This window comes from Cupressus sempervirens, chromosome 9, assembly GCF_028749045.1.
Source record: "Cupressus sempervirens isolate cs-2001-9-10 chromosome 9, ASM2874904v1, whole genome shotgun sequence".
Taxonomy (NCBI): Eukaryota; Viridiplantae; Streptophyta; class Pinopsida; order Cupressales; family Cupressaceae; genus Cupressus; species Cupressus sempervirens.
Window position 1 is genome coordinate 2,211,921 of NC_143126.1, and position 12,590 is coordinate 2,224,510.

At 37.8% G+C, this 12,590-nt stretch overlaps 1 protein-coding gene across 1 annotated transcript in view; it reads right to left on the bottom strand.

The window, feature by feature from the left end:
• Window positions 1–6,240: 6,240 nt before the first annotated feature.
• LOC149537325 (beta-phenylalanine coenzyme A ligase-like) overlaps window positions 6,241–12,590 on the bottom strand; it is a 70,004-nt gene continuing 63,654 nt past the window's right edge. Inside the window, exons 3-6 of the mRNA XM_089802836.1 lie at window positions 7,135–7,280; window positions 6,991–7,058; window positions 6,708–6,810; window positions 6,241–6,599 (exon numbers count right to left, since the gene is read on the bottom strand). Of these exons, the coding sequence (XP_089658962.1) occupies window positions 6,480–6,599; window positions 6,708–6,810; window positions 6,991–7,058; window positions 7,135–7,280 (437 nt within the window). The 3' untranslated portion in view covers window positions 6,241–6,479. The remainder of the gene's footprint in view (window positions 6,600–6,707; window positions 6,811–6,990; window positions 7,059–7,134; window positions 7,281–12,590) is intronic.

Below are 12,590 nucleotides of genomic sequence, written 5' to 3' on the forward strand. Positions count from 1 at the left end.
TACCAAACCTCTCGAGTGAAGATAGATCACTTCAGGAAAAGACTTGGTATGGTTGAATTGTGAAAAACTTTGTATTTTTTTAATTATTAATAAAATAGTTTTATTGTCAGGCTATTGACTATTATGGGCTTCACCATTTGTATTCATTATTTAAGAGGTGACGATCTTTGAGATAATGAACACTTGTATAAAAGACATTATGAAAGATGACGATCTCTTAAATAATGTGTTGAACAGTGGAGAGCAACTATCAAATCTAGATGAGTTCAATATCATTTGTGACAAAGACATTTCTATGCCTATGAGTCACAACTTAGATAAAGGAAGAATTTATTCTTCATATTTTATCCTATGTTCTAGCAGATCTTAACTCAGGATCATGATGTGATATAGGATTGCCAGTACCTATGAGTCACAACTGGATAAATGAAAAATTTAATCGTTCTTCGAATTTTATCCTGTGTGTTGCATTCCATGCAATACTGTTATCACTAGTATTAGTGATAAGTCATATCACAGGTATAGTAATATGACATAGTATCATATGTTCAATAATACCACAAGCTAAGAAGATTCAGAGAGATAGAGTATCATTCTATGCTTATTCATTGAAATTGATGATGCTAGATATGCTATCTCTCAGTATGATTATCAAGTTAAGAGAAAATTTTTAAAACAATAACTTCGATCATCATATAGATCTGATTGTGCAAATCGCACAAACTTTATCTTTCATATATTGTCTTATAATGGCTTCTAAATACATTGCTCTTTGACTAGGCATGATTGGCAATTTCCTAGATGATTGTGTGTTAGCATTTACCTTAACTAATTTTAGTTATCCTTGTTTGCTAAAACAATATTTCCTTGGGCGCTAATTATGAGAACGCAACGATTGGGCTGACCTAGATAGGGTCATGTACCTTCAAGAGACATGCCCTTTGGTTAAGATATTTATACAAGGTGTGGTTGTAGTTAAAGGACACACAAGACAAATAAGTTTGTTCCTTTAAGTAATTTTGCCTATACTCGAATACTTATTGAGACAAATATATTTTAGAATAACAATTGATATTGACATTTCTTTTCAAGTTAGATAGAAAGAAGATCAAGAACAACAAACAATATAGAAGTTACTATCAAAGTCTAATCACATAAATTTACAAAGTCTTTACATTTTCTATGCTTCAAACAATTTTAAACTCTAATGAATCCTCTACTACCAACATCTTATGATGCTCCAATACCAAACTGATGCAGAGAGTTGGCTTCTAGCTCCCACCTAGGAAACATTAAGTGGCTTCGCAAAAGCAAATACAAACAGAAATTCAAGAACGTCTATAGATAAATAGATAGGTACACATTCAATAAATAATACAACTCAAGTAAAAAAGAAACCTTCTATGTGTGAACAAAGTAAATTAATTATCCCAAAGAACTATCCATATGTCGACACAGACCAAGTGCGTTAAAGCACCGTCCAACACAACACAGCCGCCTTCTACCACCCATCTCAACTGCTCATACTAAATATTATTGCTAACTCCAGTTACAGTGTAATAAGCATTTATTATGTATTTCCTTATAAATTAATGAACTAAGTTGAATTCCTTAGAGCCCATTTTTTGGGTTTCCCATCTCAATTGATTTCTACTCTACTTGTTTTGTTTTTCAATACTATGCAATCTAGTACACAAAAAAATACTCACCTACCTTAGATTTACAGATAAAATTGCTTAAAAAGTCTTGGCACCATACAAATGCACAACAATTCCTTTCTAGATTCCCTTGCCCCTTGATTCATTTCAAGGTTTTTGTTTAATATCCTTTTGTAATGTTTCCAATTTTAATTAATTTGGGGCCCAAATTATTAATGTTTGTATTGGTGGGTTCCGATTGATTTAGTATATCTCAGACCCATTTTTAATTAATTGTTCTAAGTTAATGTTTGTATTGGTGGGATCCGATTGATTTAGTATATCTCGGACCTATTTTTAATTAATTGTTTCGTAGGTGTTGATCGCCGGCTATCTTTGTACACCCTCGGGATGTTTATCCGAAGGGTATTTAAGCACGGCATGTCGATTGTAGTTAGTATGCTTTTGGATTATTTTATATGTACGGTGAATTATTGTTGGAGTTCTGGATCGCTTGCCATTTTGGAAGTGAAAGATCTTCTCTATTTGGCTTGAGTGGTTTCGGTGGGATTTAACCCTCACCCTATTCCGTCTGTGTATTTCTTGATTTGATTCTGGCAAATATCGATATATTTTGTGGAGCGACTTTGTTGGACCTCCCTCACTCCATTCTCCACAATTTCCTTCTCCATCTCGCAGCATACAACTTTTCGTTTACTTACTATACGGCTACCTAAGGCCCACCATACAACCCTACTACTACCGTACAGCCTGTCCCAAACTACCGTACAACCAATCCCAGATTATTGTACGGCTTCACCCATCACCATACAGACATCCTTCATGGACCATATGGTCACCCCTTGCACCTCCTGATTCCATCGTACCTGATGCACTGACTACCTGAGGCACTGGAAAGACTACCCAAGGCATGGAGGAGAACTACCTAAGGCACTGAAAAGACTACTTGAAGCACAAAGGGAGAACTACCTGAAGCATTTTCTATTGAGAGCACATGACAAGGCTACCTAAGTAATTGCCTACGAATCAAGATCACCTACAGGTCAAGTTCACCTTAGGAACATTACAGTGGTATCAGAGTCAATGATCTTGCTAGCCTGTTGGAATGATTGAGAGCTTTTGGAATTGGGATAGCGTTATGGCGCCAAGCAGCGACGAAGAGTGGTGGTTGAAGACACTACATGGGATTGGTAAGGAGCTTAGCGAAGGTGTTGATCTTCCATTAATTTTGTTGGAAGTATGTTTGTGTAAGGTTAACCAATTACCTTCAAGATTTATATAGAGAATCCTCTCACCGATTAAAGATGCCTTAAGTCAACCTAGGAGACACCATGACAAGGGGAAAAGGTTGGCAATTGCAGCATGTCTTAGTGAGATCTTGAGAATATCAGCTCCTAGAACACCATATGATGATAACACCATGATAGAGATCCTGCATTTGATTGTTGACAGCTTTCAGAGTCTAGATGACATTAGTGTTGATCCCTTTTGTAGAAAATCTACAATCTTGGAGAATTTTGCAAATGTTAAAATGGGTAACCTCCTCTTAGATCTCGAATTGCAAAATTTGGTCGACGACATGTTTCATAACTTTTTGGCCACCATCAAGGAAGATCATGATACTAAGGTTTCAGTTGCTATGGAGAGCCTTATGATTTTGTGCATTGAGATGGATGAAATATCCCAACCTATCACACCTATGTTATGGGCTATTCGTAATCTTGAATGTGTCCCCTCTATAGCTCCATGTAGATTGGTCAGTCATATTTTCAAGCATTGTGAAGAAAAACTAATATCTCATTTGCACAAGTGGGAGAAAATAGATGGCAGTAATAAGGATGATGCATTACACCGGAAGGAAGGCATTATTACAAGGCTACTCCAAGAGGAATTGTTAAATCTTTCTTCTACACCAAACTGGGTAGAAAACTAAAAAATGAAGAGGTTGCTTGCATAGATCTTGGGAAGACATGTATAGATCAAGTTATTGCCATCACCAAGGTTCTTGCCAAGACTGTGTCTGTCACCGAAGCTATGTCCATCACCGTGGTCATGTCCGTCATCAAAGTTGTATGTCTATCACTGTGGTCGTATCCGTCACCATAGTTGTGTTTTTTTTCATCATCGTCGCCATGTCTGTCATCGTCACCATGTCTATTGCAAAGTCCCTCACCATGTCTGTCACCATCATGCCTGTCACCATTGTGTCCATCACCGTTGTCGAGTTTATGTCAGTCACCGTTATGTCTACCACCATCGTGTCTATCTTTGTCGTTGTGTTCGTCACCGTCGTCAAGTTTGTATCCGTCACCATCATTACTATCGTGGTACTTGTCATCATTGCGTCTGTCACCATCACTGTGTCAATCACCGTCGTCGTATCCATTACCAACGTCGTATTCATCGTAGTCATTGCGTCTATCACCATCCTTGTGTCAATCACTGTTGTATCCGTCACCATCATTATCGTCGTGGTATTCATCGTCATCGTTGCATCTATCACCATCGTTGTGTCAATCACCGTCATTGTGTCTATTATCAACACCGAGCTTGTGACCGTTGTCGTCATCATGGTCATCCGTGTCATTATTGTGTGTCTGCCAGTGCAGCTACAATCATTGAGACATTGCTCATTGTCGAGGCTCTATCCATTGTCGAGGTTTCAACCGGGATTCTATGTGCCGCCAAGGCTTTATCTACAGCTAGAATTCTTGGGTTTGTACCAACAGCGGTGTCTGTGTGTATGACCATACCCAAAGAGATTGATGAACATGATGACATCGATGTATGTTATGGTTGGCATCCTTGGGATCCCGGTGACTCAGTACTCGACAATGTTTATATCAGAGTGTCGCAGCAATAGTTTGATGAATATTTACTCTCCTTTCCTAACTATGTGTATGTGATCATGATGCTACATGAAGACTTCAGAAGATACAACTATCAACCTCCATGCATGGTTTGGGATCCTAGAGTTGCGAATTGCTTGAGGACAAGCAATTTTTGGGTGGCAAGGATTTGTAATGTTCCCAATTTTAATTAATTTGGGGCCCAAGTTATTAACGTTTGTATTGGTGGGTTCCAATTGATTTAGTATATCTCGGACCCATTTTTAATTAATTGTTCCAAGTTATTAATGTTTGTATTAGTGGGTTCCAATTGATTTAGCATATCTCGGACCCATTTTTAATTAATTGTTCCGTAGGTGTTGACCATCGGCTATCTTTGTACACCATCAGGATGTTTATCCAAAGAGTATTTAAGCACGGCATGTAGATTGTAGTTAGTATGCTTTTGGATTATTTTCTATGTACGGTGAATTCCTGTTGGAGTTTTGGATCGTTCACCATTTCGAAAGTGAAAGGTCTTCCCTATTTGGCTTGTGCGGTTTCGGTGGGATTTAACCCTCACCCTATTCCATCTGAGTATTTTTTGATTTGATTCTGACAAATATCGATATATTTTGTGGAGCGACTTTGTTGGACCTCCCTCACTCCATTCTCCGCGATTTCCTTCTCCATCCCGCACCATACAACTTTTCATTTACTTACCGTACGGCTACCCAAGGCCCATCGTACAACCCTACTGCTACCGTATGGCCTGTCCTAGACTACCGTATGGCTTTACCCATCACCATACGGACATCCTTCTTGGACCGTACGGTCACCCCTTTTGCCTCCTGATTCCACCGTACCTGATGCACTGACTACCTGAGGCACTAGAAAAACTACCTGAGGCACGGAGGAGAACTACTTGAGGCAATGGAAAGACTAACCGAAGCACGAAGGGAGAACTACCTGAAGCATTTGCTACTAGGAGCACACAACAAGGCTACCTAAGTAATTGCATACGGATCGAGATCACCTATTGGCCGAGTTCACCCTAGGAACATTACACCTTTCCTTGCTCCAACTAAACCCACTCCTAAAAGGACTCTTTAACACTAATTTTTAGTAACCACTTTGCAGCAGTTTCTAATATACTGAGCCACTTAAAGCTATTACTAAACATAGTTAAAACAGTTAAAATCAACTATGCTTCTGAGGAATTAGTTGAAAGTCAGCTTCCTAATTATCAGAAGTGCATTTGCATCACAAAATGTGTTTGATTCAAGCTAATGCCTGCTGTAAGTTCTGCAATGCAGAATCAAAATTTGGAATTTCAAACAAATTTACTGGTGATGCCATTGGATGCAAAATATATGTATTTACTGAGAGCTGTCCAGGATTAAAAACAGTGTCATCCTTCTAGTATTTGCAAGCCACTCTAGTGAAGTAAGTGCTAACTAGGAAAAAGTCATGGCAGGCAACTGGAAGTCCACTCCCAGCTGCAAATCATGGCAGCTTATTGGCCTTCTAATGATAGACCCAAAAGAAATAAGCACCAATTTTCTGTGATAATTATTTAGCAAGAAGTTGATTCAAATATTTTGAGCTCGATAACATATGTTCCATGTTAAAATTGACTGTTGCTTATAGTTTTGAATCTAAATAATTCATACCACTAACTATTATTTGAAGAACAGATTAAACAAAGTCAATAGTTGACTTTAAAGCTGAAACATGTATGGGACTCTAGAAAATAGACCTAAAAGCATAGAGAATTAAGCATAGTTTCATATTTAAAGTCACTTGTGTACAGATATTGACCCTATTGCTATATGCCAACTAATTAGCTTTTCTAACATGTCAAGCATATGAATTAATTATCTAAAATCCCCTTGCCAAAAAACTCCTTTTGTTAGCAATCACTGTAAACTACAAGAAACATTATTAACTACTTTAGAACATGAAAAGTTGATCTCTATTTAAGGTTAATCATTCACAATCTAGAGAGAGACTTGCTCTTCTCAATCAGATCCCTTCTTAAGATTTTTCCAGATGCATTTTTTGGAATTGAATTCACAAATGCCACTCGGCGTATCTTCTTGTAGGGTGCAACCTGCATTGATGTGTAGAAAATTTCTTCCTTAGGTTTCTATGCTTGCCAAACAACATAGCATAAAACATTTGAATTTTCTAGAAAGAATGCAGAAGCTCTCCAGATTACCTGTTTTGAAACAAAATTTATTACATCTTTCTCACTAAGTTTTCTGCCAGGATGTTTCACAATATATGCCATTGGTATCTGGCCTGCTTCTTGATCAGGATACCTGGCATGCCAAACCACAAAAAGAAAGAGTAATCTGAATAAAACAAGATATAAAAATGGAGATAGATGAAACATACAAATGGCTCTTCGCTAGAAATCACTTCTGATATGAGAATGTGCTGAATTTATGTTTTAGGGATTCACAAATATAATTTAGGAAGCATGACTTCATGATACTAACGGTATCACAGCAGCTTCTAAAATTTCCGGATGAGTGAGAAGCAACTCCTCTAGTTCTGCTGGAGCAACCTGCAAGTCAAATGATGTGTGTGATTTAGCAAGAGTCACTCCACTATGCTTCAATGAATTCGATTTTAGTACATACCTGATGTGCTTTATACTTTATCATATCCTTCAATCTGTCCACAACAAAAAGAAAGCCTTCCTCATCAATGTAACAGAGATCCCCTGTTTTGAGCCATCCCTCCATATCTAAAGTTGCCAAAGTTGCCTCTTCATTCATAAAATATCCTATTTTTTTGTAAATGAAACATTATCAGCACGTCTTTGTATATCAAAATATACTTCTCTTTTCCAACTCTAAAGAAAGACCTAAATTTAGAAAAATAGATTCTGATTTTGAGCCAGCATTGGTCAGAATCTGAAATATATAACAATTCGGTAATAAGAATGGAAATAATAAATTGTGTAGCTTGCACATACAATTCTGAGAAATATAGTTTAATCTCTGGTTTTTTTTGTTAAAGTGCAGTTAGAGAATTCAATGGCCATAGGCATAAACAAAAGATATATGTGGCTGTTTATTCCTACCCCAAGCAAATCATGTGTGGCCTATTTTATAAGGGCCTGCCTACATCGTTAACATATATGGTTATGGTCAGGAAATATTTTCCCATTGCTTTTCACAACCAACTTTTTTTTATAAATGTCAAAAAAATGATACTGGCTTTCTTTTGTAAAATTTCAATGATCTTTAATCTGCTATAGCTACCATAGGTTGTAATCATGGAATTCTAGCAAATGCCATGGAAGACATACAAATGGGCATCTAAAACTATTAGAATTTTGCATAAACAAAAATTCTACCTAGGACCTAATGCCTATGAACTAACCACAACATCAGGTGAATATAAAATGATATTCAATATAATAGAGCAAATCTTAAAGAGTGACATACAAACATAAAGACCTCTTGGATGCATGAATGAAGGCGATCACATATCCAAGAGGGATGTATTTTAACTCTCAAGCAATCCCAATCAAGAAGTGAGTAAATTCAATCTAACTAAAACAAAGGTAGCACCTAACTACCATCTTGAGGCACCGGTAGTACTTGTCTACATGAACTTATCATTATTGGCCAATAAGTTGAGAATAATTGAATACATTTACGATCTTAAATAAAATAAATAACTAGAATATTACACTTAGTTTGAACATTGAAATATTTACACCAACAACAAGGCTGCTTGGTTTCCGAGTACCTTTACCCCCCTCCCCCAAGAGAGAGAGAGAGAGAGAATGACATATGTAACATTTTATCATATTGACAGATTTTGCATGTCCTTCCAACTTTGCATTATGTTTTGGCCTCACTATGGTGTCTATCTCCCCTAGTATGTTTTTACGTCCATTCAACCCTTGCCTTAGCCTTATCTTTCACCCATGGTGCCAAGGCCTTGCCTCCCATGATCCCTTTTGTCAATATTGATGTTACAGTTGTCTTAGCTTTCTGTGTTTCTAGCATTTGGCCATTTCTAGAGATTACAGTCTGAATAATGTGCAACACTAGCATCCCATGACAATTTGTGATTTAATGGTCATTTTGGACAATTTTACCACATGCTACTTACCTAAGTTAGCACTAACCACTCTAGACTGAATCTGAATGGCTATCCAATTCCCTTATCTTCCTCCTATTCCTCATTTTTTTAAATTATCTTGTGACCTGACACTCAAGCTATCACTCTCTTTACATTTTATCATTCTTACTGGTGATTGGAGAAGTCTCCCATTTAAATATTTCGAGCAAAATGGTTTTTCTTAGTTTCTTTCATACTTGGAAGTGTAATAATTTTTCTTCGTTGTCTCTGTGTATTTAGATCTTTGAGTTTTCTAGTGAGTTGATTCATAAAAGCCACATGGATGACAAAGCACCAAACTGGTGTCTATGTCATGCAAGAATCCAACCCAAACTGCTGCATCATCTGGCTACAGGGTCCTGTTGTGATCGTTTTACACATGAATACATTGCAAACAGGGAGCCCCTCTTTTGCTTAGTGGTCTGGTCTTTCTGGGCTTAGTTTTAATTCTGGTATTTGTTTTGGACTCTTAGTCCTCTCCTTAGGAAGTGAGCAAGTCATCGATCCTCAGTCTAAAATTTATCACTTAAGGATTGAAAGCAAATGGCAAGAGGTGTCAAGCAAATCTCAAGGGAAGTTGTTAACAGGTTGCTACAGTGTAGTGGAAAAGTTGACAAGAGAGTTGTCAAGGTAGTTCATGGGTATGAAGCCGTCGTGAACCAACTCAAATTGAAAGCAAGGGTGGTGATAGAAATTCCTTAAGGCTGTAAGTCAAGTGGATAGAAATATGCAAAAGTTAAAGTGCAAAAGTTAAAGACAAAGTTCTTAAAAATCTTTGATAAAGCAAAAAAATCCTTAATGATTCTTGTACAATCAATTTAAAAATTAAATCAAGTTCCCTACAGGTGGATGTCTTGGGCCAAAACTTTTGCATTTCTGGCTCATTTGGTGAAATTCTATCCAGTTGAGACGCATTTCCAGCTTGCCTTCTAATTTCTGTCCTCCTTGATAGCCCATTTCCAGCTCCTTGTCTAATTTCTGACCTCCTTGGTATTGACTTTCCAGCTTCTAAGTCTAAACCCGACCTCCCTCTTTTCTCATGGCCAGCTTCATCACTGAAATCTCCCAAGAATTAGAAAAAAATTATAAGGAGGTTTGAAATGGAAATGATAGATTTTGAATTTACAAGCCAGGTTTTAAGAAGGGAAAAAGGAAATCTTCATGTTTCAACAGAGGTAAAAATTTTGAAGGAAGAATGTGGAAGGTCCAAGTAAAGCTGTTTGCTCATTTCCAGCTTTAGGCTGGAAATCTGACCTTAGTGACAAGCATTTCCAGCTTCCTCATGGAATTCCAACCTTGAGGGAAGCATGATATTTTGAGATAAAATGGCCAAGTCAAGTTGAAGTTGAATTGCTTAACCTTGAAGTTGAAGTTGAAGGCATTGAGAGTGATGGACTCTGATCCCAGGTTTAAGGAGTTTTGAAGATTAATTTTGAGAGATGAAGTGGTAAAACTCGAATCGCTGATTTCCAGCTCCACTCTTCAAATCCACCTAAGGTTAAAGTTGTTTCCAGTGAAAACTTGCAAATTGGTTGGAGGTGAAAAACAATTTCCAGCTCCCTCATAAAATGCCAACCTGGAAGTAGCATGATTTTTTATGTGAAATTGCAAATGGTCAAGTTTGAGCTCCATTTCCAGCTCCCTTGCTAGAATCCGACCTAGTATTTGGACAATCTGAAAATTCATTTCCAGCTCCCTTGCTAAATCCCGACCTAGTATCTGGGCAATTTGGAGACCATTTACAGCTCCTAAGTAAATTTCTGATCTGTGAAATCAAGTGCAGTTTGAGTTGTTTTAAGATGATTTCCAGCTCCTTCGCTAATTTCTGACCTAGCTAATTGGTGAAATTTGAAATTGATTTCCAGATTGCCTTCTGATTTCTGCCAAGATTAAGAGCAAAACTATTTAATTGAGGGAAGAACTTGTGATTGAGATGAGAATGGGCATGCATCTAGGCACCCATACTTGTATTTATAACCTTTAACAGAGCCAAATGAAATATCTTAAACTGGTCGACCTAGAAGGTGATTAAAATAAAACAAAGTTCGAAATACATAACAATAAGGTTCACCTCCTTGTTGTCAGTAAATTCTATATTGTAGCCGACGAATAGAATTGTATCCAAAAGGGCATGGGACAGTTGAGTCACCCCTTTGGGAAAGTATATGTAGACCGTCTGGAAGGACTTTGGAGACATCATCATAATCATTATTATAAGCATTGTACTTGGAGTGCATATTGCATATATGAATAAAGTATTTGTTTTGTGTTATATCTAACTGTACTACATGCAATAAGTATCCTTTTACCCTATATGGTAAACATTTGGCATTGTTGCCAGTTGAACTTGGAAAAAAGGAAGTATTATCAAGATTAATGTCGAATCTACTTAATAAAGATAGGAATAAGATAAAAGATAAGGATGAGATACGCACGACACAGGAATTATTAATTTTAGCACAACAGGCGGAGCGTAGACAAAAGTTTCAATAGCTTACTGATGGACACTGAGGGGGTGAAGGAGCACAGACGGAGGGGGTGCATTCACCTAGCAGATCGAGGAGTGCCGAGGAATTGCTAGAAGAAATTCGACAATGATTGAATTTGGTGGAAGAGATAAGGGAGGATTTTCTTAACTTCTATAAGTTGAGGGTAGAGAATCTAAACATAAGGGAAGTAACTTGCATGGCTCGAAATGCTAAAGGAGCATGAGCGTGGAGTGAACTCTTCGTTTCCGATACACCCGACGAAGGGATACAGGCAGAGAATTGAACTTCACTTCAGGAAGATCTTATCTCATTGGGTAATGCGGTTGTCCAAAGTAGGGTGGTTGTTCGAAGCAGCGTGGTTGTGCAGAACATCGCGGGTGCTCAGAACAACATGGGCACTCAAAACAACGCAGGTACTCAAAACAGCGCGAGTTCTCAGCAAGTACCATAGAATCAGAAGAAAGTAGCAATGGCGGTACCAAAGGAAAAATTGCCGAAGTTCAACGGTGATGGGACGGCAAATCTGATCAAACACTGCAAAACATGTGAAACAATATGGACAGTAAATGGTGCAATAGAGCAGGATGACTGGGTCCAATAGTTCCCGGCGATGCTACAAGGTGTAGCAATTGATTGATTTTTGGATGCCGATCCGCAGAAATTAACTACATGGACAAAAGTTAGGAAGGAATTCATAGCAAAGTTTCGACTGCTAAGGGACGATAATGAAATTGTGGCAGAAATACTCAAATACAAAGTAGGGAAAGAATGAAACAATTTGTGTGTATGGAAGAAGGTTGAAAGAGTTGGTGTACAAGATGGAGAGCCAACCAACGGAAAGATTAAAGAAAAGATGGTTTGTTGAAGGGCTACGGTCAGCACTAAAGAAAAAGATGAAAATTGTACCTCTAGCATCGTACATAGATGCATATAATCGAGCGATGGATTTGGAGAGTTAGCAGAAAATGAGCAAAAAGAAGAAACACAAATCATCGGACTCAAACGATTCATCTTCCGAAAGTAGCAGCAGTGACAAAGAATCAAGTAAGAAAGTTTGAGCATTGCAAAAAGATATGTTACAAATGAAGGAATTTAAAAATCTAAAAAAGAATCCTGACTCGGTGAAAGGGGAATTGTGGTGTGCGGACTGTAAAGAGGAGGACCACACAAAGTGCTCCTGCCCGAAAAAACAATTTTGCAATATCTGCCAGATTGCAACACATTCCACAAAGGAATGCCCGTTCAATATGAAGGCAAAGGGATACAAGCAAGTGTTACTAATGCAGGAAGTGTCCACTGCAGGAGCAACAAACACAAACAATGACACAACCTCTAGAAGATACCGTAACCATAGTTCGAAAACTCGCCAAGCCCCCCAAAAGTTTAATCGGGAAAAACTCAGCGATTTTTTTAAAAACTTGAGAAAACTCGGGAACCTAAAAAAACCGCTGAAATTTAATTAAAAATAC